This window comes from Capra hircus, chromosome 2 (assembly GCF_001704415.2).
Source record: "Capra hircus breed San Clemente chromosome 2, ASM170441v1, whole genome shotgun sequence".
Lineage (NCBI taxonomy): Eukaryota > Metazoa > Chordata > Mammalia > Artiodactyla > Bovidae > Capra > Capra hircus.
In genome coordinates, this window is record NC_030809.1 from 38,214,463 (window position 1) to 38,242,085 (window position 27,623).

The 27,623-nt window shown below is 39.4% G+C and overlaps 1 protein-coding gene across 2 annotated transcripts in view; it reads right to left on the reverse strand.

Moving 5' to 3' along the window:
- Positions 1–27,623, reverse strand: part of UNC80 (unc-80 homolog, NALCN activator) — a 215,584-nt gene that overhangs the window by 157,244 nt on the left and 30,717 nt on the right. The window contains exons 8-15 of one of the 2 annotated variants that reach the window (XM_005676458.3): positions 17,382–17,643; positions 16,266–16,400; positions 14,048–14,264; positions 12,937–13,077; positions 11,560–11,828; positions 10,119–10,487; positions 4,553–4,684; positions 1,975–2,122 (exon numbers count right to left, since the gene is read on the reverse strand). In XM_005676458.3, the coding sequence (XP_005676515.2) occupies positions 1,975–2,122; positions 4,553–4,684; positions 10,119–10,487; positions 11,560–11,828; positions 12,937–13,077; positions 14,048–14,264; positions 16,266–16,400; positions 17,382–17,643 (1,673 nt within the window). Of the gene's footprint in view, positions 1–1,974; positions 2,123–4,537; positions 4,685–10,118; positions 10,488–11,559; positions 11,829–12,936; positions 13,078–14,047; positions 14,265–16,265; positions 16,401–17,381; positions 17,644–27,623 lie in introns of both variants that reach the window. The other variant, XM_005676457.3, reaches the window with a different exon arrangement.

Below are 27,623 nucleotides of genomic sequence, written 5' to 3' on the forward strand. Positions count from 1 at the left end.
TCTCAGTGGGAATTGTTCAGTCTGTGAGAAGTGGAGTGATATAGGGCCAACTAGGTGAGTGGTGCAGTGGAGGGAAGAGATGAGACAGGGCCCTGTAGGGGAATTAACACCAGCACCAGAAATCAGAAATGAGACTGAGTTCTGGACAAAAGCTACACAAGACTTCTAGCAGCTTCTTGCTTCCAGAGACTCCACGGGCATATAAGTTGGAAAAATCTACAACCTCTCCTGGAGCCACCTCCTAACTCATTCACACATGAAATGCCCGTGACCTGAGGCCCTCACCCAATGTGGCAGTTTATGCCAGTTTTTCCCATTTCTATGGACACTTCAGGTGTTCTGTGGACTTGCCAGAGTATTGCAAGCTTGCAAGCCACCTGGGGACCGTAGGGGCCAGTTACCTGCAGCTTCAAGACAGATCAGACAGGAATGTATGCCTCTGCTGGAAGATTCTCCATGAGCCACTTAACCTTCTCAAGAATCTCAGTGGGAATTCATCACTTTAAAGCGGTGATTACATACTTTATGACTAACCTCTCACTGTCTGTATCAAAGGGCTGTGGATTATCTTTAGACTTTACAGAAAGAAATGTCTTAGTCTGCTCTTATAGTTTCTATCTCAAATAGGTTTAAAAAGAGAAAAAAATGCAATCAAGAATTTCTCTTGCAGTATCTCAACCCCAATTCTTACGTCATTGTTTTTCAGGTTTGTTATGTGCTTGGATTAAAGCAACTTTAATAATAGATTATTTCAGGGGATCTATAGGGGAACAATATTTTCCTTTAATGTGAAAACCAAACAATAAAGCCTAGGGTTGCTAAGTCGCTTCAGTGGTGTCTGACTCTGTGCAACCCCATAGACGGCAGCCCACCAGGCTCCCCCGTCCCTGGGATTCTCCAGGCAAGAACACTGGAGTGGGTTGCCATTTCCTTCTCCAGTGCATGAAAGTGAAAAGTAAAAGTGAAGTCGCTCAGTTGTGTCCGACTCTTAGCGACCCCATGGACTGCAGCCCACCAGGATCCTCCATCCATGGGATTTTCCAGGCAAGAGTACTGGAGTGGGGTGCCATTGCCTTCTCCAAAAGCCTAGGGTACAAACAGAAAAACTTTCTAAATCCATCAAATACAGCTCCATTGTAATCTAATCAACCACATTAATACTACACATTACACTACATAATCACATTAATACTACATAAACCATAAAAACCTATACTAAAAAGATGTTTCTTCCCAGGGTTTCAATTAAAATGTGTATTTTAGTCAACTCAGGCTTCATGCATCGCCTTCATTTCATTACTGCATTTGTAGTCAAGTGGTACTGAAAGTGTTCATTGATTGTGGATGCCATTTGGGTTCATTGGTCTATCCCTGCAATATAGGGCTCTATGATGGAGTTTTCTTAAAGCCATAAAGCTATAGTTTATGGGCCTATTTGTAGATCCCTTCGTCCATTTTTTTTTAAATTCAGTGTATGTGTATATCGAAGTTACATTACTACTATGTTTACAGCAGTCATTTTTTCTCTTTCCTATTTTATCTTGCGAAAAAATCACCAAGCACATAAAAGGTGCTCACTTCATTTTGTTGAACTAATGAAAATATCCTTTTGTTCCTAGATCCTTGCCTCAGCAGTCATACAGCAAAGCCAGCTGAGAGAGAGGCGTGCTGTGGGCAGAGCGTGAGGACAGTGGCACTGCAGGTGAGGGTGTCACGGCTTTTCCGCCTTGAGTTTCCATTTGCTGAGCTAAGTTGTCCTCAAAAGGCCTCCAAAATGTATCATCAAAGATGATGGGCAAGCTTCTCACGTTTATGTTTTATTACACACAAGACTCACACATGCATGCACACACTCACACACAAACATATATCTTTTCCTCTCCATTCTATTACCACAGATTTAGGGTGTCTCAGAAACACTACCTGCTTCACCTCGCAGCGATTTCTCCTAGAACTCGGCACAGCTTTACTTACTGTCAGTGACCGGCTCCATACAAAATCCTAGCAAAGCATGCAAGAAGTCCACTACGTTATTGAGAGAGTCCTTGTTCACATAATCCCTCATGGTTTGTCGGAACTGCATCTTATCTAGCTTGTATAACTTAGTGAGGCAGTTCTGGGCCTGCAAGGAAGGAAGAAAAGTGAAGAAGTCACAGGTACCCGCTTACGCTGGGGATACCACTGATCTCAGACAGAAGCCTTCAGAAGGCAAAGGTCCCCATGCAACCCTCCTGATGGTAATTTGCCAGCTCTGCCAGCCCTTCACGTCTGAAACTAAGATGGGCAGAGGCAGGCTGGGGAGAAGACTTTGAGAAGGGCTTCTCCTCAGAAAAAACCCCAAACTAAAGGCTAATGCTGCCCCAGGAATAGCTCAGTATTTTTGCCAAGATCAAGATTTTAAGATATCAATGAAAAAAAGTGTGACATTGACGTAGGTGATAGGATTGGTAATTAAGGATTAGAAACTTCAGAGGCTTTACGCAGGGAGAAGAAGACAACCTCCCCCAGACTCAGCTATTTTGAATTTAAATAGGTTTAATAGAGGGCATGAGGCTTCCCAAGCGGCGCTGGTTGTAAAGAGTCTGCCTGTCAGTGCAGGAGGCATAGAGACACAGGCTTGATCCCTGGGTCGGGAAGAGGGCATGGCAACTCACTCTAGTATTTTTGCCTGGAGAATCCCACGGGCCGAGGAGGCTGGTGGGCTACAGCCCAAACGGTCATAAAGAGTCAAACACGACTGAAGTGACTTAAAACAATGGATGGCATGAGGGGGCTCTAGAAAGTGTTTATCCAGAGTTCTTTTATATGCTCAGGAGGGAAAGACCCTTGAGACATTTCCAGGGGAGATTTCTCAAATTTCTATCTCATGGACTATGTGTTTACTAAGCATGGATAAGTAAGTATAATCCTGATAATGAGTATAAAACTGGGCTACAAGAAAATGGAGGTACTGCCATATAAATCAACAAAGTTGAGATGGCAAGTAGAAAACTGGATGTCCTGATAGGAAACACTCAGTACTCTTGAGAGAAGAAAACACCGTGAATAAGCAGTAACAGTAATCTCTCAAGTGGCTTCTGATCCAACTAGCCCTAACCTTCTCCACGTATAGAAAGACAGGTCCTGATATCAGAGCCAGTTTATAACTCCAACTACAGTGTGACGCTTCTTTTTATATTTTGGTATTTCATTTCATAGAATTAGTTTTCTGCATGAGATGTAATGTAATGTTAGCCTTGAAGGCATTTATTCATACTGTGATAGAATAAAAATCAAAGACCCAAAATCATAAACATATGTGCAAAGAGGGGGGTAATGTCAGCTTCTACTGCCTTATTATTTATTATTTTGATTTCTTAAAATTTGGGGCCCCAAAATCTAGATCTTGGTCAAAGTTTTCAAGTTTCAGAATTTAGAGAAAGTAATTACTAAGAATAACCCCCCCCCACATACAAACAATAAGCTAATATGACACAATAGAACAGAAAAGAAAGAGAATGATATATAAATGGGTAGGTAGGTATATGACAGATTAAGAAAGAAAGCCAGCATGCTGATACTGTGTGAACATTTCATGACAAAACCTAATACCAAAGAAAAATGGCTGGCATTGGATTTTGACATGACCCTAAAACTCTGCTAAGATATGCCAAAGGGTTTCCTAGACTCAAATTTGCATCAAACTCTTATTTGTCAGGGACTATTTTCTTATGATTTCAGTTCAAACTATGTATGAGGCAACTGTTCCAGCTTGAACTTGTTGTAGAGGTGGGTTATTGCCAAAGTCTGAAGGGAAAAGGAGTCATCAGCAGAGGCAAGTGAAAATGAGCTAGAGTTACATTTCCATGTTCCGTTACAGGAATTATTTTTTGCAAACCTCAGGGCAGAGTTTCAAGTTTCACACAGTTCAAAGGGATGTGACTGTAAATATTGGGTTGGCCAAAAAAGTTCATTTGAATTTTCCTTAAGGTGTTATGAAAAAATCTGGAGGAAATTTTTGGCCAACCCAATATTTAGCAGTCAAGGTTCATTGTCAAACACAGCAGCCAGAAAATGGTTACTTTTGTAGTCCTGTTTTGTCCCAATAAGGGCCATTTTCCATATCTAAAAACAACAAACTCAATCTGAAAGGTAGATCCCTTTTTCTAATATAAAATATGCTACCATAGTACCCAGGCAGGTGATTAAAAAGTCATTTCTCACAGACCATCAGAAGTTTGCTAAATATATTCATTTTTGCAATGTTCTTTCAAACTATAATTCACATGTTCCAATTATACATCCTTTTACCAACTGGGAGTTGGCCTGCCCTAGGCAGGAGGCAGAAGTTATTTTCCCAATTAAACTTTTCTAAGCCTGGGTTTTAGATGTCTTGAGATTATCTTGTGGGAATTCTCCCACCTTAGGACAGCATTAATTACCCTCACAAAACAAAATATTTTTTCAGGGAACACTGACCCTCATTGTCAAAGGACTCATTCCTAATTTGAAAGGAGAGAAGAGGAAGAGGAAATGGAATCTACTTTAATTCTCTTACATTCTCCCGGAATACCTGGTGTCTCAGACGATCTCCAGAGAGCCCTCGGTGTCCTTCTCCACAACCATAGGCACATCCCAGGGACTTCACGATTTTGATGAGCATGGTTAGAGCAAGCCTATGGTTGCTTACAGGTGTACTTTCATCCTAGCACCCAGAATGAGAGAGAAAGAGGATTCTGTTTATTTAGTTACTTAGTTTCTTTTGCTACTGAGACTCTATTTTATTATTAAACCAAGTTTATATGTTTTACAGTGAGCCCCTGGAGTTTGGGAAGTAGAATTGTCAAGGGCTCAACAGGCATGTTAATTTTTTGGAAAATCTAGAACGTGATTTACAAGAAAGAAAAATATTTATGCATTTTGAATACCCTCTAGTGCTACAGGATATGGATGTAGACCTCTTCCGTAGAAGACATGCTTTCGTATGCTCGACTGGTGATCAGAATGACTGTCTAGAGAGAGACAGTGTGGACTATCAATGATAAAGGCAAACAGCTTTTTCCAGAAGGTACCTTTACCAGCAGTTTCCTGATAGTATCACTAGGCAAAGATTTTTGCTAAATTTCTGGAACTGATCAAAGTCTGAAACTTTGAAATCATGTGGCATTTTCTGACATTTTCAAAGGATTTTTCTTTTTTTGCTTTTGCTGTATTGTAATACTCATGTATAAACAAAGTAAGAATAAAAATTTTTTTTGTAAATATTCAGCGTGGGTTCTTCATTCGAGGTTAAATAGGAAGTCCCCCGGAGATGAACTGTTATTATCCTCTTTTGACTCATGTAATCCTTGCTTTAAGTGGAGAGCATAGCTTCCAGAAAATCCTTGAATTGTTTCCAAAGAAGCATAAGGAAGCTGTTGCTAAGGAATGATGCAGATCTGCACCATAACCTTCAGGAAGCTTCAACCTTCCTGGGTCCTTCTAGTGACTCTCTGTTGTCAGCACAGCCACCTGCGAGTCCAGCTCCTACTCCTTAATTGCACATGACGTTAGATAAATGAACGAATCTCTTTGTCCTTTAGTTTTCCCACTTGTGAATTGAGGATCTTAATAGCTTCCCTTCCTACTTCATCAGTTTACTGTGCCAAATATAAAATAAGTCATATGCTCAGGTTGATACGTAAACTTTGGGGCCATCTACACAGAATGAATACTCAAATGCAGGGAGGGTGCGTCAGGTATGAGAGTTATCTAGACATCATGTGCTGTTCATTATGTGATGAGACACTCTCTCTGCTCTCCTAATGTTATGTAATTGGGTCTTTTTTTTTTTTTTTAACCAAAGCCCCAGGTAGTGGCTGTGATGCCCAGAAATACCCCCGCCCCCTTCAGAACTGAACATTCATTCTCTGAACTGCTGTAAGTATTTAGTTCAGTTCAATTCAGTCACTCAGTCATGTCCAACTCTTTCTGACCCCATGAACTGCAGCACGCCAGGCCTCCCTGTCCATCAACAACTCCTGGAGTTTACCCAAACTCATGTCCATTGAGTCGGTGATGCCATCCAACCATCTCATTCTCTGTCGTTCCCTTCTCCTCCTGCCATGAATCAAGGCTGGAATTATTGATGGCTGATAACTCTCAGGTGAATTCCTCTTCAGGCATTGTCCTTAGCTAAAAAGATCAGCCTTGACCCACATTATGCTCTCCTCCTGGAAGCAGTCCACCTCCAGTGATTGGTCAAGGGCATAAAGAGGGTTAGGAGGGAGGTCATGGAATAAGGTGGGCTCCCTTACTTTACCCAGGGATTACTTTGAAGAACCATCCCAACTCTGGTGCTCCCTGTGTGAGGGGCTGGAGTCTCTGTTACAACTACATTGCAATTCAGCTTCTCTCTTGGCTCCTTCCTGCTGCTTTTACATTTCATAGATGTCAATCCTGAGTGGATATCCCATCAAACCTCCTGCACACATCTCTTTGTCCGAGTCTGTTTCTTGGGAACTCTGCAGCTCAGATGCTTACAAATGGAAGACTCAAACATACATATATATACACATACATAGAACATACATACATTTATTTATTTATATGTACATATATTCCACCAGTGGCTTCCCTGGTGGTTCAGAGGTTAAAGAAACTGCCTGTCAATGCAGGAGACCCAGGTTCAATCCCTGGATCAGGAAGATCCCCAGGAAAAAGGAATGGCAACCCACTCCAGTATTCTTGCCTGGAGAATCCCATGGACAGAGGAGCCTGGTAGGCTACAGTCCATGGGGTCACAAAAAATCCAACATGACTGAGCATGACTGGTGTAGGAATTGGTGAATTCTTTCACCAATTCATAAACGTTTTAAGTTTAAATTAAAATCTTAGCTCCATAACCTTGGGCAAGCTACTTAACACCCTATGCCTCACAAAAGGGAAATCCTAAAATATCCGTCTCACAGAGTTTGTGAGGCAAAACAAGTAAGGTGCATAATAATAGCAAAACCAGTGTTAATGATTATTTCTAGCTGTGCTGTGCTTAGTCACTCAGTTGTGTCCAACTCTTTGCAACTCCGTGGACTATAGCCCACCAGGCTTCTCTGTCCAAGGGATTCTCCAGGCAAGAATACTGGAGTAGGTTGCCATGCCCTCCCTCCAGGGAATCTTCCCAACCCAGGGATCACACCTGGGTCTTTTGCATTGCAGGTGGATTCTTTACAAGCTGAGCTACCAGGGAAGCTCATTTCTAGGTGTGGGGCACTGCTATCCTTTGGGGCAACTTTGTGCAAGTTAGAAAAGGCACTATTCTGGGAGGATGAATTAGAAAAAGTGAGTAGTAGGCACCTTCTACTAAAAGGTGCCTCTTAGTAGAAGCAGCCTTGACTGGCCCTGATTTCAGTCCTGCCTGGCCTCCTTGGCAGAGAGCTCTTGTGGAGTACACAGCCTGTGTGGCCAGAGGCAGTTGTGCCTCAGAAAAGGTCATTCTGGGGAAGAGCTGATTTGGAAGATTGATTTATGAACATTTAAAAACTATTAAATGTTCCTTAAAAAAATTCCTAGCTCCCAAAGCTTTTTGTAAACATTTATTTGTATTTCTTTGGATCTTCAGATGTCCTTGGGATTTCAGCTCCTCCAGAAGGAGACATTCAGAAAGACGTAGCATGTTATAGGCAGAAATCAGGACATATACTAAATAACATTTCAAGTTCTCAGTACTCGTTTGCAGCAAATATAGAAATAGAAATTAGATCTTCTCTTCTGAATTAATCAATTCCCCCATGCTTCTGGTATTACTAGGTTGCAAAATTAGATAAACTCCAAGTTCCACTGAAAATAACAGATGGGTTGGAGGCAGAGCAGACCTGTGTGAATCACAAGTACAATGCACTTGACCTACGTTCCAGTACAGTTTTATAAATTCTCCGCATTACAAAGAATATTATTTTGCAGAACTAACTACAGAACATTTGCATCTTTTGTGGTTGTTTTGGAGAACACATAATCTGACTTTGTAAAACCCCATCCTAATCAAAAGTAACTGGTCAAAGTAACATTTATATTATCAAGTTTCTAGTGTTCATAATATCTATATATTACATATAATATCTAGATTACATATAATAGATTTATATTTATATAATATAATAGATTAATAATATCTAGATTATATATAATATCTAGATAGGCAAGACATTTGTAGCTCTTTAATAAAAAATTAGATGTGAATACTGCTGCTGCTGCTGCTAAGTCGCTTCAGTTGTGTCCGACTCTGTGCAACCCCATAATAAGACAGCAGCCCACCAGGCTCCCCTGTCCCTGGGATTCTCCAGCCAAGAATGCTGGAGTGGGTTGCCATTTCCTTCTCCAATGCATGGAAGTGAAAAGTGAAAATGAAGTCACTTAGTCGTGTCTGACTCTTAGCGACCCCAGGGACTACAGCCCACCAGGCTCCTCCGTCCATGGAATTCTCCAGGCAAGAGTACTGGAGTGGGGTGCCATTGTTGGGTGTAATTTTAGAACTAAAACAAAACCCAAACAAAATACTAATAATAAACTTCATAAATCCTCAATAAACATAGCAAGGGATCAAACCTATATCTCATGTCTCCTTCATTGGCAGGCCTATTCTTCACCACTATCACCACCTCGGAAGCCCCAAACATAACAAAGCTTCATCAGTTTAGCATATCTCTAAGTTTTACTGATAAGAGCTTATTAAAGCTTGACAACTTTTATTTTTCCTATTTTCCCTTGAATTTTGCAACAAAATGACATAGTTCTATCTATCATCTCTTTGAGTTGTCACCTAGATTGACAGGTAAAACGATTTTAAATAAAGAATCTCCTACATAACTTTTGACTGAAAAACCCCTTAGACCTTGGGATCCAAGTTCAAAACCCTTGTGATTAATATCAACATTTTGATAATTTTCATCTACAATGAGATCTGAGGACCCTTGAATTGTCCTCAGTGATGTTTGGGAATGTAAAAGTTGGAAACATCAAGTACCAGAAGATTCTATTAGAATTGGAAAATATGTAAATATGAGTGAGGCAGTAGAAGAAATCCTAAAGGAAAAGTTAGGTTCGGGAACCTAAGAATACTGGGGCAGGAATTATTGGATGAGAGTCCACAAATATTGGGGAAAATGAGAATAGACCATGAGGAAAGAAACAGGATAAATGCAAATTAAACAGGCATGAGGTAGGACTGGAAAGAGAGGAAGGGGGAAAAAGAGGAAGGAGCACTGCACACCTTCAGATGAAGAAACCCGATACCCCACAAAAAGTCAGCAATTCATGTTTCAGATAATATGTAGGTAGTAGAACTCTGCACCATGAAATCTTACACATGTAAACACTTGGCCTGATATGTAGAGCGCCACCTGTTAGAGATTCAAATCTCTTTTTTGATTTCAAGTACTTAGTATTTTCCAACTAAGATCTCAAATTGAAATAGCATAAATTATATCAATATAGCTGCAGTAATTCTTATTTAAAATTTAAATTAGAAAACTAATTACTGATGTTAAGTGCTGAAATCATAAATCAGGGGTTGTCAAGTCAAAGGAAGTTAAATTCAGAAACAATAACTAATGAGAACGATAAAGACATCTGGGTGTGGCACGCTGAGATGTAAGAGGACAAAGGCTAGTCTTCTAAACTCATACCAACAAATCAACTTACTAAACAAAAATTCCCCTTTCTTCTCTTTAACTGGGACTGAAGCAGGCTACCTACAATGTGTTCCTTAAATCAAGAGAAAGAACTTAATGTTTTCCAGAAACATTATTCTGCTTAGTAGAGGCTTCCAGATGGCTCAGCAGTAGAGAATCTGCCTGCAGTGCTGGAGATGCAGGAGATGTGAGTTCAATTCCTGGATCTGGGAGATCCTCAGGAGGAGGGCATGGCAACCCACGCCAGTATTCTTGTCTGGAGAATCCCATGAACAGAGGAGCCTGGTGGGCCACAGTCCATAAGGTTGCAAAGAGCTGGACACGACTGAAGTGACTGAGCATGCATGCATGCATACTGCTTATTATGGACTAGTGACTAGCGGCTAAGGAGCCAACAAATTGCTGGCATGCAAAAACACGGAAAGAAATCAGGAATAACATTTCATGAGTATGCCAAAGCTGGTTCATTCATACCTTATCTCGGGTCTTATCATTCTTTTCATAGGGGCCGCCTCCACCTCCTCCACCTCCTCCTCCATCACCTCCTCCACCTCCTCCATCACCACCTCCTCCTTCATCTCCTCCACCATCTCCAGCTCCACTCACTGTAGGGCCCCCAAATCCACAGGTGGAACTTCCAGATACTCCTTTGAACTGGAAAGTTCCCTCACTTGGTCTTTTTTCTACAGTTCCGTTTTCCTTGTTTTCACTCTTCTTTCTGTTCTTCTCTACACAGGGCACCACACCAAGTTGAAGCAAGCATTCCACAATGTTCAGTGCCACATCGCATATGCGAGAACTGATGTCATGGTTAAGGACAAGATAAACGGCCTTCAGAACCACCTGGGGGAAGACAAAAGTAATCAGAGAGTGATTAAGTTACTTGAATTACCTCTTCCTAAATAGATTTGGCTATTCCATTTATTGCATTTCCTTTGGCTGTTCTATGCACATAAGTATAAATAATTCAGGTAATTTTCAGATGATCTTATTATGCTGCATTGGAACCTTGTATATGTGCTTAATCAACAAATCACCCAAGGAATTAAAAATGTATAAGTGTGTTATCTCATTTAAGGACTCTAAAATTGCCATAATATAGACAGTTAATGGAGATAACAAAGCATAATGGATTAACGGGAGAGCAATTATTTGCCCAAATGGAAACTTGCTCAACTGATTTCTAAAATCAAAGTGTTTTAATCCTCTGCCAGTAATCCTTTCCAGTAATAATCGGTGAAGAGCAAAGGTTTCCTTAGGCATATAAGAGAGGAACATTTGCAATTGCATCATTATTTACATTTCATTTTGAATGCAAAATATTTGTATGTTTAAATTATGTCTTTCTATTGATTTTAGTCTTTTAAATTATTTGCTGAGCCAGGTTCCCTAATGCGAAATTTAAAAAATTGTGTGAAATATATTTGTAAAATACAACAACCCTTTCATTTGCTAATAACTATAATCAAGACAGGCATTCTTGAGAATGCAGGTTTAAATGTTTTAATGGACTTCTATTCATTCTCTCTTGCTGTTTGGGTGGTTCATAGTCATGTTGCCTATATAACAAAAGAAAACAAGCAGAATTTTTTACTTCTGGTCTAGAAAATGAGGGACTTAGCAAACACAAATACACAGATATTTACTAAGTGTATTCAGGATTCACTAACATTTTTCAATTATAAAAATATTCTAATATCAGATCAAATCTAAAGTGATGCTCAAAAAAGAGAAAAGGTACATTTAAGATGGGTGATACACTTGTAAAAGGTTTTTTCTTTTTTAAGTGTAGCTTTTTCATTTAAAGACTCAACATTTCTAAGAACTTATATGTCCATTTTACCCAACATTGTAAAAACTGGACCAAAGATTCAATATCTTTTGAGCTTCAGTAAGAAAAATTCTTGCTCCGTACAGAAAGATCAAGCATGCCATTCTTGTGGACAAAGTTATTCGTCCCATCAATATGTTCTGTGTCTTCCAAGTAGCTGTAGTTTATGCAGGAGTCTGTGAGGCTTCGAGGCAGGTTTGCACATGCCAGGGGTTCGTGCGGCATCTCAGGGATGGGCACCTGGTTGCAGAGCTTCCGCATATGCTCGCTGAAAAAGTCTGCGTAGCCGACGTTGAACGATGCCAACGTGGTATTGAAGGTTGCAACTGTAATAGTGGAGATCTGAGATCGCACTAGAAAAAGGAAAGCAATGTCTTACTTCCCCCATATGAACCTACAAGATTATGTTAGACACTTAACCTACTATTTAAATCACGACCACAGTCACAGCTATGGCATATATTTGATGGAGAGTCTCAAGGCTATTGTCAACTCCCATGGTGTTAAGTCATGTATAATAATATCTGACAAACAATGAAGGCTATAGAAAATGTGAATTCTTAACTGGCTTTCTTAAGACCCAGGATATAATTTTTTGTCTAACTGGTGCTTTTTACGCAGTTAGATGATAGACCCTATTGGTTATTTACACCGTGTTGTGCTCAGTTGCTTCAGTTGTGTCCGAATCTTTGCGACCCCATGAACTGGGGCCCACCAGGCTCCTCTGTCCATGGGATTATTCAAGCAAGAATACTGGAGTGGGTTGCCATTTCCTTCTCCAATAGTTAAACCAATTTGATTGAAATATTTCCCTGCAAGTTTGTAGCTGTGAAAATATTTGGTTTTATTTAATATATTTAGGCAACAGAAAACAAGAAAGATTCTTTTTTCTCTTCTGCTTAAGAATTATGGAACATAAATTCGTGGTGGTAACTAACAAATGTCATCAAATACTTGAAGTACAGTCCAGGGAAAAGAGGGACTAAATTTAAACTCATAGGTTAAGAAGAGCACAGATTAAGAACCCATCTTGGATTTCATCCAGAGGCACATGTTTGCTTCACATAAAGCACAGAATAGCAGCTGTCTGGAAAGGGAATCAGTGATCTTAGAAGGCAGGGATTTTCCTGCCCTGAAGATGGACAAGCCCTTCAGAGGGATGTGACAGACGTCCCAGAAGTCTCCTGTAGGTCAACGCTCTTATGAAAACAAATACAGAATGAATGGGTTGCCCTTGTTTTCCCTCCGAGAGGTATGGTGTTCACAGTGTGCCATCCCATAGCTCTTGCTACTAAGGAAATTTTAAGAACTGCTCACAAATAATCCAGCCATAAAATACACAAATGCAAGTTTTCAAAAAGCACATGGAGCCAGATTACAATGAAAATGGAACATGGAGAAAAAACAGGAAACAGGAAAAGAAACCTGAAGTCCCGCCTGCAGGGGCCGCCTCCGACCCACCTTCCTTGACGATGTTCTCCCCGTGGCTGTTGGAGTGGTCTGGCAGGTCACTCACCAGCGTGTGATGAGAGTGGGAGTGCCTGGCGCTCAGGCTCTCCATCTCGGTGGCCGCGTCGGAGCTGCCCCGCCGGGTAAATTTCCCTGAGAAGGACAAGGACCACAAGAAGGTTAGAAAATCTGAAAGATGTTCTGCCAAGATTTTGTCTGTCCAAAGGACGGCAGTGACAGTCGGGGATATTAGGAAGCCTGCAAGGCACAGCTGACTAGCAGGAATTAAATCTCCCTTGGGAACACTCAGGGTTGAGATGATTGATGAAGCTGCCTGTGAGAAGGTCAGCCCCAATCTAAGCCAAATGTCAGAAACCATCTGTTAGGCCCCTGCTAGTTGTCATCTCTTGATTTTAACCTGGTCTTCTTAATATGACATCCAGAAAGACAAAAAAAAAAAAAAAAAGCTCCCTTTTCTTTTCTTTACATCTTCTTTTTTTAATATCTAAGTGAAGGAAAAGTCTGTCTTTGGATTCACAAAGTTAATGCACAGAGCCCTCTAAGGCCATGTTTCCATGTCTAGAATGATATACTGCTGTGAACAGACTTGCAGTTGCCAAGAGGAAGGCAGGGTAGGGGAGGAAAGTAATGGGAGTTTGGGATTATCAGAGGCAGACTATTATATACAGGGTGAATAAACAACAAGGTCATACTGGATAGCACAGGGAACTCTATTCAATATCAGGTGAAAAGAATATGAAATATTAAAAGAATATGAAAAATATATATAAATACATATATATAACTGAGTCACTTTGCTATAGAGAAGAAATTAGCATGATATTATATATAAATTGTACTTCGATGAAACTTAAAGAATCATTGTATAGAATGATCAGAAATAGGGCTTTCTAATTACACAGGATTCTTGTATAATTCAATTATTTCCATTTCTTTGTCTATGAAGACACAGCATTATTTGGGTCCTGGGGAGGCTGTATCTGGGCCCAGATTTCTCGACTAAACTGTCGAAAAAAGTACAGATTTCCCTGGGAGCCCTAGATCCAGATTTCTAAACAGGTCAAAGAAGCTCTGCCCTACTTTCGAAGGTCCTTGTGGTCACCTAAAATGGTGGTTTGCCAGCCTCCTTTTTCCATGCCTCGTCTGTCTTCTCCGAGCCCAGAGAAACTTCCGAAGGAGAATGTGCTACGAGTTGGGGACACATCCAGGTGATCCTCGTGCAGAAGGAATGGCACTCCCATCCTCCGAGGCCGCCTCTTCCCTGTGTGGTGGAACGGGATGGAACCTTTCCTCTCTCTGTCTTCTTTGCGGCTCTTGAACTATAGGGATAAGAGATGAAGGTCAGGCACAGGACAAAGGCAAGGTTATCATTTGCTTCCCAAAGGGTTGGAGTAAAATTCAGGAAATGTTCCAGGAAAAGGAGACCCAGAAAGTCACCAAATGTCATCCAGTAGAGATGTGAGAAATTTCCACAATGTGAAAAGGAGTGAAAGAAATTAAGAAAAAGATAACATATTTCCTAGGTTTTTCTGCCAGGTTGGGCTTGAGGAATGTTTCTCCAAGTGTGGTCCCTGGACCAGCATCGGTGCCTGGGAAATTGTCAGAAATGCAGAGTCTCAGGTTCAACCCCAGACATACTAGATCAGAAAGCCAAAGGGGAGGGCCAGCAATGTTTAACAAGTCCTGCAGGTGATTCTGATGCTTGGTAAAACTTGAGAAACCCTGGGTTAGTATAGAGGAACCCTGAGCCATCACGTAGACCAATCAGTCTTTTTCTATTCCATTTTTCAAGACAGATCCATTGTTTCAGCCAAATGACTTCAGATGCATACCTCTGTTCATAGGAGAGGCAAAGAAGATGCAAAATTTGCATTGGTATAACCCTATGACCTAACAGTCAAAGAAATTCAAGATCCAGTATATCTAAGAGTTTAGAATTGCCTGAAGTTTTAAAAATATATTAATGTCTGGGCCTAATCTTTAGCAATTGTGAGTTCATAGATCCAGGCTCAGGCCTGGGCCGTTGATTTATTAAAAGTTCTGCAGAGATTCTCACATGCAATCAGAACTGTAAACTTCTTTTCCCCCTACTGATTAACATTTTTAGAAAAACTACAGCATTTGTCTTTTACTGAATTATCAATGTTGCATAGCAAACTCTAAGCTTATAGATAGGTTGGTAATTCTGTGTTCTTCATTGACACAAACTAGTCATTTTGCAAAAGAAAAAAATAAGCCACCACACATACATTATCTTACACATGTTATTTTCTGTTTGATTAGCTCCGTTTGCTTATAAAAAAGAGAGGCAAAGAGTAGATTAATAAGAGCGTGAAATATTTAATTAGAAGACCTAGTTTTGAGTTTGGACTTAACCTTTCTAAAACTACCTAAAGTTTCTAAGGCACAGTCTTATTTCTTTTTTATTGTTGAAAAGAATAGTTAACATTTATTGAGTACTTGCTAAGTACTAGGCCCAATAAAGACTCTACACACATTATCTCAATTATCATAACCTTTTGAGGTAAGTATATTATGTACCCATTTATAAATGAAAAAACCAATATCATTTTGCCAGTATCATAGGGGTAGAAAATGGTAGGAGTTGAATTTGAACCAATCAACTGACTCCCAAGTCAGTTTATTTACACAAAGACTCAACCTTTAATTTCCCAGTTTTAGTGTTCTAGATTCTTGTGGATGTGCAATAAATGTTTGCTGAATGGAAACCTACACTGTCACTCACAAAGAGAAGTAATAGTAGTAAAGCTAATGGTCAGTTATAAGGATTTACTACATTATCACAAAGCTTGGTTTTTCTATTGCCTTAAAATTTTTAAGAGATGACTTCAAGAATGAACGTTCTATGCTGATCCCATTACTCTAAGAACTGCAATAAGACTCAGGTTCTTAGGTGCAAATTGTGGAGAATAAAAGTCTCATTGGATTAAATAAGAATTATTTATATGAAGTGCTTGGTAGAATGAGATGAACTATACAAATGTACGATACCATCACTGCTACCACAACTATTTCCATGACCACACTACTAGAAGCACTTTACACATATTATCAGGATTGAGCTCCGTAACAACCCCACATAATGTGCAAAATGGGAAGCACTCATGCACAGGGAGCGAATGTGAAAGGTCATGCTGCCCAAGGTCATACCGCAATTCAGTGCTATAACTGGGAGTGGACCTCTATTCTGAGGTCCCCTCCTCAACCCACGTGACTCAGCAGCACAATCAGAAGCATTTCATGCCCTACTTTTTTTTGTTGTTACTGTTTTTTTCTTTTTTTAAAGTGGTTCTACTCACCTTCTTAAAAATGTTCATGCCAAGATCTGAAGAAAGATCTGGGATGGCAGACCTGCGTAGATTCGTCAATGAAACCTTGGAAAAGGCTTCAGGACTGAGAGATTTCTCCTCTTCATTACACTTCATGGTGAGATCCTTAATAGACAATAAAAATAGATTAATGGTCAAGGACTTAGAGATATATTTCATATCACAATAGAGATATATTTCATATTAATTGTAACTTCTCTTTGGAGGTTTCAACAGTGAGACCACAAAGTTCCAGATTTAAGAAAGCTAAGAAAATAAGAAAGAAGTAGGTATTTCTTTTTCTATTTCAAAAATGTGTTTTTCCATTTAATGATTCACCAGAGGAGATGTTCACTCTGGGCAGAATCTTCTATTACTAAAACAGAACATATTTCCCTTTCATTCTGATATCACTCCTGTTTATTTTCAGAATATGCAGACATATTTCAGATGCAGCCAATTCATATTTCAATCAACTCAAACAACTGCAACACAATGCAGATCATACTTTACATATTTAACATGTTGAAAAAGGGAACAAGTATTTAAGCTGCTATTAGTACTTTCATTTATCAAAAAGTGATTTTCATGGGGATGTCATCAGTACATATTCAGTTTATTCCTTCAAACATCTATAATAAATAGCAAGACTATGTATCAAAAACCAATATTGTGAAAGGTGACATTGAGGCACAGGAAAATTTTGAGCTCCACAAAGGAAGTTAAATCATATTCAGTAAAACACCAGAGTCATGCACTTTATAATATTGGTAATTGACAGTTATATACAAAACCTCTTTATTAACTAGCACTTTGATTAGCCAGAAGACCCATTTTCCATTATTATGAATCAACAGAAGCTTGCTCTAGATTAGTGTGGGTAAGAGGCATTTAGAAAGCACTTCTTAAATGCAAAATGGAATTTTGCACAATAGAACAGCAAAATGGTCCAGTAGTAAAAGATGGAAAGTAAAGGATAATAGTATCAGGGGAACCCACCAATCAAACAGCAATGGGATAAATAAGAGCTGGATACACAGAAGAAAAAAAGACACCGTTACGGCAAAGTTGTTTGTTGAAAAAACAATGGATCCGAGATGCTCTTACTTGGGTTTTGTGTGTGTTCACTAGTGAGGGGGCTGCTGCCACCATGGAGCTGCTCCTGGGTCTGGGCAGGAGAGGAATATCTGGCTCTGGGGGCTTTTCTGGCTTCTCTTCCAACATGTGTCTCAGTCTTTGTAGATAGTACATCAGGGACCACTGAGTGCCTTCTTCAGACCAGTGTGGCTGGAGTAGGCAGCGAAGAACAGCAACATCAAAGTAGGTGGCATAGCGAGACCTTTGGCATGGAGGTATCGTGAGAGAGACCCTGTTTCCAATGGCAGAAAGCACATGGTTATACTAGAAGTCATACATCCCAAAGGGTGGCAAAACATGCCTTATAGCTCTGCTCTTCTCCCTGGTTCATTTAGTCACTTACTTGTCTCTTGTCTGTTCCATCCTACCATCCTCCTAAATGGCCTCACTCATCCTACTTTTGCTAGACACTACCTAGAAGCAGAGACACTGGAGAGAGTTTTGAAGGTCAGGTAGCAATTATCCAGGCAAAACTGAGCATTGGTTAGGAAAGTGGGTCAGCATTTCAGTCAGAGGAAACAATGCCTATGAAGGAATGGAGTTTAAAAAGAAGTCATGAGTTTCAAGCAGGTGGAGGAGAGTCAAGTAGTCAGTACAGTTAGTGAGTAATTTGGTGGTGGTTGTCTATAGAAACAGATGAGGTTCACATTAGGATGTTTCTTTTATACTAAGCCATCAGGTTGACTTGTACCTTGATAGAAATGGGAATAATCCTTATGTATAGTACTTCATAAGGATTTTTAAATTTCAATTTGATAATATTATGTAAAGGAGCCAAGGAAACTGTATAGAACTAAACAAACAAAAGTCCCTAAACTTACATGCTGCCCAAAAGTCACCTTATTAACATAGCAAAAGATAATTGTTCCGCTCATCACTTTGAACTGAACTGAACTGAAGGATTATAAGGACTTTGTGGCAGAAACAAGGGGGGAAGACAAAATAGTATATACTTCTTTTTATAAATCACAATATCACAAATTCTAATGAAATTTCCAGAGAAATTAATTGAATGGATGAAAAAAAAAATGGGAGTAATCAGGAAAGGTTTAAGAAGAAATGTAAAGAGTATAAATTGTAAGATATTAATCTGTGTTATACAACAATAATATTTAGTAAAGAGTTTAAACGAGATTTCAGTGGTATAAAATATGAGCTACAAAAGATTAAAGTATTTATAAATATTTAATATATATAAAGATCAAGAATCAAATTACTTCAAAGAATATACTAGTCAATAAATAATATTGGCATAATTGACTTACTCCTCAGGAAAAATTTAATTTAGCCTATCTTAAATTAATACATTTTATTTACCAAATAAAATCAAGATAGATTAAAATTTAAATGCAGAAATATATAGCCATAATAGTTCTAGAAAAAAATTTGGTGTTTTTTTTTTTTAACTGACCTGGAGTGGAAAAGGACTTTATAAGAACGTACTGGTCCTGAACTTAAAACACAAATGTACATCAACAGATGAGTGAACAAACAAATTGTGATATATTCATATAACAGAATATTACTTAGCAATAAAAAGGAGAAAAGTATTATATTCAATAATTGTGCTGGGTAAAAAGAGCATGTTTTCACTTATACAAAATTCTGGAAAATTGCAAACTAACCTACAGTTACAGAAAGCAGATCAGTGGCTGCCTGTAAATGAAGAAAGAGTGGGGTTCAGAAAGTGGAAAATTACAAAGGGCACAAGGACATTTTAAAGGGTGATGGATATGTTCATTATCTTGATTATGGTGATGTTTTCATAAGTGTATATAACAGTATATAATAAGGCACAGAGTGACTGGAGCTCAAATATTGGGATTTCATTCAATTCTGACTTTGAGTAGATAAGAATCCATGTTATACTTTCAATAATAGCCATATAATAGAAAACCTCCTTCCAAAAGAAGAAACAAGGAGATTAGAGAAAATACAATTAATTGACAGAGAAGGAAAAAAATAGACATAAAATACATAAGTATATAAAAAGTATAAAATAAAATAAAATGGAAAATATAAATCCAAATGTCAGTTATCAAAATGAATAATGAATACATTAATGGGTTAAAAGACAAGAATGTTTATAGTGGATTTACAAAACAAGGTTTAGTCACATTCTAATTAGGAAATAAAATCCTAATATTTGAGGACACAGAAAGTTAGGAAGGGAGGAAATAGGTATAGATATGTTAATATAATTAAAAGGAAGTTGGTGTAACAATAATAAAACAAACTTTGAGGTAAAAAGTATCGTTAGGGGAAGCACATTGATTGAAACTGCCCACCCTGGCCAGGCACCATAGTAGCTATTTGCATGAGTTGTTTTACGACAGGAGGTCCTGGTAAGGAACATGGAACTAAAAAGCCTCCACCAACCAGAAGAGTTCCGGAAAGGTCAAAAGGAGACACCACATGTCAGACCACCTCCCAGAATCCTTCTCTCTGGCATCCATCTTGGCTGAACAAGGCATGCACCACCAGGAAGGACTCTGATTCAGAATGATTGGCTAAAGACAACCCGGAAACTAATCCCATCACCATAAAACCCAAGACTGCAAGCCATGTGACAAAGTTGTTCTCCTGAGTTCCCTTACCCTACTGCTCTCCACCCAGGTGCCCTTTCCCAATAAAATCTCTTGTTTTGTCAGCACGTGTGTCTCCTCAGACAATTCATTTCTGAGTGTTAGACAAGAGCCCAGTTTCAGGCCCTGGAAGGGGTCTCCCTTCCTACAACAGTATTATTAGGTATAAAGATGGTTACCATAATGTTAAAAGGAAAACTAAGCCAAGAAGCTTAAATTCTTAACATGTGTGTGTGAAGCCGCTCAGTCGTGCCCAACTCTTTGCGACCCCGTGGACTGTAGCCCACCAGGCTCCTCTGTCCATGGGATTCTTCAAGCAAGAATACTGGAGTGGGTTGCCATTTCCTTCTCCAGGGGATCTTCCCAACCCAGAGATCAAACCTGGGTCTCTTGCATTGCAGGCAGAGGCTTTATCCTCTGAGCCACCAGGGAAGCCTAATAAGAATGCTACCAAACACTTTAAGCAAAAGCTAAGAGACATGTAAGGGGGAAATAAACAAACAATAATAGTGGTACTTAAACACACATTTTTCAAGCAAATAGCAGATCAAGCATATATAGAGATGAGTAAGACTGTAAATAAGTCACTGCAGATGGTGACAGAAGCCATGAAATTAAAATATGCTTACTCCTTGGAAGAAAAGCTATGACCAACCTAGACAGCATATTAAAAAGCAGAGACATTACTTTGCCAACAAAGGTCTGTCTAGCCAAAGCTATGGTTTTCACAATAGTCATGTATGGATGCGAGAGTTGGACTATAAAGAAAGCTGAGCATATGTGTGTGGATTTACCTCTGGGCTTTCTATTTTGTTCCATTGATCTATATGTCTGTCTTTGTGCCAGTACCATACTGTTTTGATGACTGTGGCTTTGTAGTAGAGCCTGATGGACACCTTATCTTTGACAAAGGAGGCAAGAATATACAATGGAGTAAAGACAATCTCTTTAACAAGTGGTGCTGGGAAAACTGGTCAACCGCTTGTAAAAGAATGAAACTAGATCACTTTCTAACACCGCACACAGAAATAAACTCAAAATGGATTAAAGATCTAAATGTAAGACCAGAAACTATAAAACTCCTAGAGGAGAACATAGGCAAAACACTCTCAGACATAAATCACAGCAGGATCCTCTATGATCCACCTCCCAGAATTCTGGAAATAAAAGCAAAAATAAACAAATGGGATCTAATTAAAATTAAAAGCTTCTGCACAACAAAGGAAAATATAAGCAAGGTGAAAAGACAGCCTTCTGAATGGGAGAAAATAATAGCAAATGAAGCAACTGACAAACAACTAATCTCAAAAATATACAAGCAACTTATGCAGCTCAATTCCAGAAAAATAAACGACCCAATCAAAAAAATGGGCCAAAGAACTAAATAGACATTTCTCCAAAGAAGACATACGGATGGCTAACAAACACATGAAAAGATGCTCAACATCACTCATTATTAGAGAAATGCAAATCAAAACCACAATGAGGTACCACTTCACACCAGTCAGAATGGCTGCGATCCAAAAATCTGCAAGCAATAAATGCTGGAGAGGGTGTGGAGAAAAGGGAACCCTCCTACACTGTTGGTGGGAATGCAAACTAGTGCAGCCACTATGGAGAACAGTGTGGAGATTCCTTAAAAAATTGCAAATAGAACTACCTTATGACCCAGCAATCCCACTTCTGGGCATACACACCAAGGAAACCAGAACTGAAAGAGACACATGTACCCCAATGTTCATCGCAGCACTGTTTATAATAGCCAGGACATGGAAACAACCTAGATGTCCATCAGCAGATGAATGGATAAGAAAGCTGTGGTACATATACACAATGGAGTATTACTCAGCAGTTAAAAAGAATTCATTTGAATCAGTTCTGATGAGATGGATGAAACTGGAGCCGATTATACAGAGTGAAGTAAGCCAGAAAGAAAAACACCATTACAGTATACTAACACATATATATGGAATTTAGAAAGATGGCAGTGAAGACCCTGTATGCAAGACAGCAAAAAAGACACAGATGTGTACAACGGACTTTTGGACTCAGAGGGAGAGGGAGAGGGTGGGATGATTTGGGAGAATGGCATTCTAACATGTATACTATCATGTAAGAATTGAATCGCCAGTTTATGTCTGACGCAGGATACAGCATGCTTGGGGCTGGTGCATGGGGATGACCCAGAGAGATGTTATGGGGAGGGAGGTGGGAGGGAGGTTCATGTCTGGGAACGCATGTAAGAATTGAAGATTTTAAAATTAAAAAACTAAAAAACTAAAAAAAAAAAAAAAAAAAAGAAAAGAAAGCTGAGCGCTGAGGAATTGATGCTTTTGAACTGTGGTGTTGGAGAAGACTCTTGCAAGTCCCTTGGACTAGAAGGAGATCCAACCAGTCTGTCCTAAAGGAAATCAGTCCTGAATATTCATTGGAAGGACTGATGTTGAAGCTGAAACTCCAATCCTTTGGCCACCTGACTCCCTGGAAAAGACCCTGATGCTGGGAAAGATTGATGGCAGGAGGAGAAGGGGACAACAAAGGATGAGATGGTTGTGAGAGGGTAACAGACAAGAAGGCTAGGGGTCTCCAAACAGAGGAAATATGCTGCAAGTGTCAGATGTTTTTTTTTTCTCTCTCTCAAGTGGCAGGAGGAAACAAAATACAAGTGTCAGATTTTTTTCCCTTCTCTATGCAAAATTAAAAGGAGTTTTCTTTTAAAATTCTGTGTTGCCATGATGACACCAGGTTCCACCTGAACTTAACTTCTCTCAAACCTTGAGCTAACCAATGCATTTTTCTTATGGATATGTTTTTCTTAAGCTATGTTCATGAACTATGCATTTACCCTAGACTCTGTCTTTCTTCAGAGGAGCCTGGTGAGCTGCAGTCCATGGGGTTGCTGAGAGTCGGGCACGACTGAGCGACTTCACTTTCATTTTTATGCATTGGAGAAGGAAATGGCAGCCCACTCCAGTGTTCTTGCCTGGAGAATCCCAGGGACGGGAGAGCCTGGTGGGCTGCTGTCTATGAGGTCGCACAGCAGCCGTCTTTCTTCAAGTGGGTTCCTCGTAAGACTCAGAACTGATAAGGGCTCAACAAACCAGTATGTTTTACTCATACATTGTTCTCCTAGTCTATGTTAATGAAACTATATATTTACTTGGAAACTTGCCTTTCTTCAAGATTCATGGCCTGGAATGACTCACCTTGTGCCAATGTTGTCTCAAAATGCATGTTGTGGGTGAGGGGCCCGGTACCACTCTAAGTTTTGAGACATTTCCTTTCTCTAATTAACAGCTTGCTGATAGGTATATAACATACTGTTAAAGGCTAGCAGGGGGGCACTTTTTCTGCCCCCTTCTGATGTCTCTGTCAGAAGCTTTGTCTATCTCTTTTATATTTTAATAAAACATTATTACACAAAAGCTCTGAGCAATCAAGCCTCATCACTAGCCCTGGATTTAATTCTCTCCTCTGGAGGCCAAGAATCCTGGCATCTTTCATGGCTCAGCAACAACCTTTCAGTTGGATGGCATCACAGACTTCATGGACATGAGTTTGAGCAAGGTTTGGGAGTTGGTGATGGACAGGGAGGCCTGGTGTGCTGCAGTCCATGGGGTCGCAAAGAGTTGGACACGACTGAGCAACTGAATTGAACTGAACTGAAGACCATAAGAGATCTGAATGCTACACTTAACATTGTTTTCTTGTACCTTGAAATGTTTACAAATTAAGTCTCAAAAGAAATGGAAAATTCATCATCTCACATAAACCTAGTACTCTAACCATAGTTGAATTCCAGTAGAACTTAACAGCAAAAAGATAAAGCTCTAATCAGTTAGCCAATTTAGAAATACACTTTGAAAAAACTCATGGGTCAAATAAAAAGTTGCAATGAGAATTTTTAAAATATTACATGGAATGATAATGATTCCACATATGAAAACTTGTGAGATACAGATAAAGCGGAATGAAAAGAGCATTTAGAGTATTATAAGACTATAGCAGGATAAAGGAATCATAAGGAAGTAAAAAATAATGAAGTAAGCATCCACTGTGCTGGCCAAAAAGTTTGTTAAGGTTTTTCCCTAAGATGAATAGAAAAATCTGAATGAAATTTTTGGCCACGCTATTACTTCAATAAGTTAAAAAAAAAAAAAAAGTAATAAAACCCCAAACAGTACAGAAAAATAGGAAAGTAAAAGAAGAGCATATACTAATAAAATAGTAAACAAAGGAAAATAGGATTAACAAAATCAAATGTTATTTTTTGACAAAACTAATAAAAATTAATCAAGAAATACAATAAAAGGTGTGATCAAGATATGATCATTAAAAAGCAGACATAACTAGATATGGTGATGGTTTCATAAATAGAGGAAAACACTATGATTAATGGGATTAAAGTTGGAATACCCAGATGAACACATATTTATCCATTTCACTGAGTCAAGAAGAAATTAAAACCTAAATAGGCCCATCACCTTTAAAAATGGAATTGTAGTAAATAAAATTTATTTATTAAATGTATCAAGCCCAGAAAGTTTACAGTCAAATTTCATTAAACATTAAGGAAAAGGGAATTTCTAGTTGTATACAAAGTGTTCCAAAGACAGAAAAAGAAGGGGTGTTCATGAGACTACTGTAAATTTGCTACCAAAATCAGACAACAGTCAGGAGAGGAAAACCACAAGGCACATGTATGAGCGTGGTTGTAAAAATAACAAAATATTAACAAACTCCATCTAGCAATGCACACATTGGGTTTTCCCCAGGAATTTAAGGTTGGCTTACTATTAGGAAGCCTGTTAAAGTAATCTACTACCTAAAAAGATTATAGGAGAATATACCCACATGATTTTCTTAGTAAATACAGAAAACCTTTTATAAAATTTATTATTAACTTATAAAAATCAATAACAAAAATCAGAAACAAGCTATAACAACAAGACAATAGGATATTGGTAGAATCAGGCAAACAGGGAAATGCAACAGAATGGAGAACCCAAAATCATACTCTCACATATATGTACACTGACACTAATACTCAATAAAGGTACATGTTTGCAGGAAAACAACCATTCATGAAATGGTGAGAGAAAAACTGAGTTATTTATATGGTAGAACCAAATCCTTATTTCATACCATCATGCATCAAAAAAAAAGGGCAACTTTAGATGAACTAGAGACTTTGGAAAGGCAAAATAGAAGAACACTAAGCATATTGAAAAACAGAGACTTTGCCAACTAAGGTCCGTCTAGTCAAGGCTATGGTTTTTCCTGTGGTCATGTATGGATGTGAGAGTTGGGCTGTGAAGAAGGCTGAGCGCCGAAGAATTGATGCTTTTGAACTGTGGTGTTGGGGAAGACTCTTGAGAGTCCCTTGGACTGCAAGGAGATCCAACCAGTCCATTCTGAAGGAGATCAACCCTGGGATTTCTTTGGAAGGAACGATGCTAAAGCTGCAACTCCAGTACTTTGGGCACCTCATGCGAAGAGTTGACTCATTGGAAAAGACTCTGATGCTGGGAGGGATTGGGGGCAGGAGGAGAAGGGGACGACAGAGGATGAGATGGCTGGATGGCATCACTGACTCGATGAAAGTGAGTCTGAGCGAACTCCGGGAGTTGGTGATGGACAGGGAGGTCTGGCGTGCTGCGATTCATGGGGTCGCAAAGAGTGGGACACGACTGCGCAACTGCACTGAACTGACTGAAGAGTATTTATGACCTAGCAAGACAGGATCCTAGGGGCTCCTCAGGTGCCTCAGTGGTAAAGAATCTGCCGGCCAGTGCAGGAGACATGGCTTCCATCCGTGGGTCAGGAAGATCTCCTGGAGAAAGCAATGGCCACCCACTCCAGTATTCTTGTCTGAGAAGTCCCATTGGCAGAGGAGCCTGGAGGGGTACAGTCAATGGGGAGCCACAAAGAGTTGGATGTGACTGAGTGAAAGGATTCTCGAAGAAGATAACTTTCCCAACTATTTTAAAAGAGTACTGATAAATGTGACTATTTCAAATGTAACTATGTTCGATACAGGATACAGGATGCTTGGGTCTGGTGCACGGGGATGATCCAGAGAAATGATATGGGGTGGTAGGTGGGAGGGGGGTTCAGGATTGGGAACTCATGTACACCCGTGGCGGATTCATGTCAATGTATAGCAAAACCAATACAGTAATGTAAAGTAAAATAAAGTAAAAATAAAAATTTAAAAAAAAAGCAGAGACAAAAAAAAACCATAAGCTGAAAAGTTTACAAAATGTAAAACATAATTGCGATGTATTTAGCCTGCAAAGGATTAGTCTTCTTTCTAATAAAGAAGACATGTTTTTAAGACAGTAAGAAGACAAATAGCTCAAATGGGGCAAAGGGTATGGAAGGAAATTTCACCAGAAAGAAAACATAAAGAGGGAATAAAGATAAGAGAGACTTCACTTCGTGAATAGTCAGGGAAATGTAGACTTAGACCACAATGGGATACCACTTCACACTCAACAAATCTGTGAGACGACAGAAAACTGAAGACACTGAGTATTCAGTTCAGTTCAGTCGCTCAGTTGTGTCCGACTCTGCAACCCCATGAATCGCAGCATGCCAGGCCTCCCTGTCCATCATCAACTCCCAGAGTTTACCCAAACTCACTGAGTATTACTGAGGGTAAAAATACTCGGGAATACTCATACACTGCTGGCAAACTCTCTCAGGGTGTAATTTGGCGGTATCTAGTCAACACTCCAGTGTTCTTGCCTGGAGAATCCCAGGGACAGGGGAGCCTGGTGGGCTGCCGTCTATGGGGTCGCACAGAGTCGGGCATGACTGAAGCGACTTAGCAGCAGCAGCAGCAGGATAGGAGAAGGAAATGGCAACCCACTCCAGAGTTCTTGCCTGGAGAATCCCAGGGATGGGGCAGCCTGGTGGGCTGCCATCTCTGTGGTCACACAGAGTCAGACACGACTGAAGCAACTTAGCAGCAGCAGCAGCAGTCAACTTTAGTCCCTACCTTATGGTACAGAAATTCTACCTTAGAAAAGCTCTTGCTTGTGTACACAGGAAGACATGCACAAGAATGTTTATTGCAGCAATTTTGTTACAATAAAAAACTAGACAACATTTTCAAAGTCAGCCAAAGGAGAATGGGCAAATAAATGCTGGTAGTATATTCATTTAACAAACATCAATTAAGTGTTACATGATTATCAGACTGGGGTGCTTGTAATGTTCTGTTTTATATGGATGCTGATTACTCTAGTGTACTCACCTGTGAAAATACATGAAGCTAACCACTTCAGTGTTGTGTACTTTTCTCTGTTTCTTTAGAGAATTTTAGCCAACTAAGATCCTGAACTTCCTCAATATGGACTGAAAATCCACTATTTATATATACAGAAAGCCTATACATATATATACTATATATATCTTGTATAATACATACATTTTTATACACAACTCTGTATATACATTATATATAAAATATAAATATATAATGTAAATATTTATTATATAATTTGGGGGGCAGTATATCTCTTATTTACCTCCAACCCCTGCTCCCTGACCCCATCCACTCTCCCTCTTTCTCTACCTCCATGTCTGGAAAGACTGGTCTGTATAGACTGTAAAGGAGGCT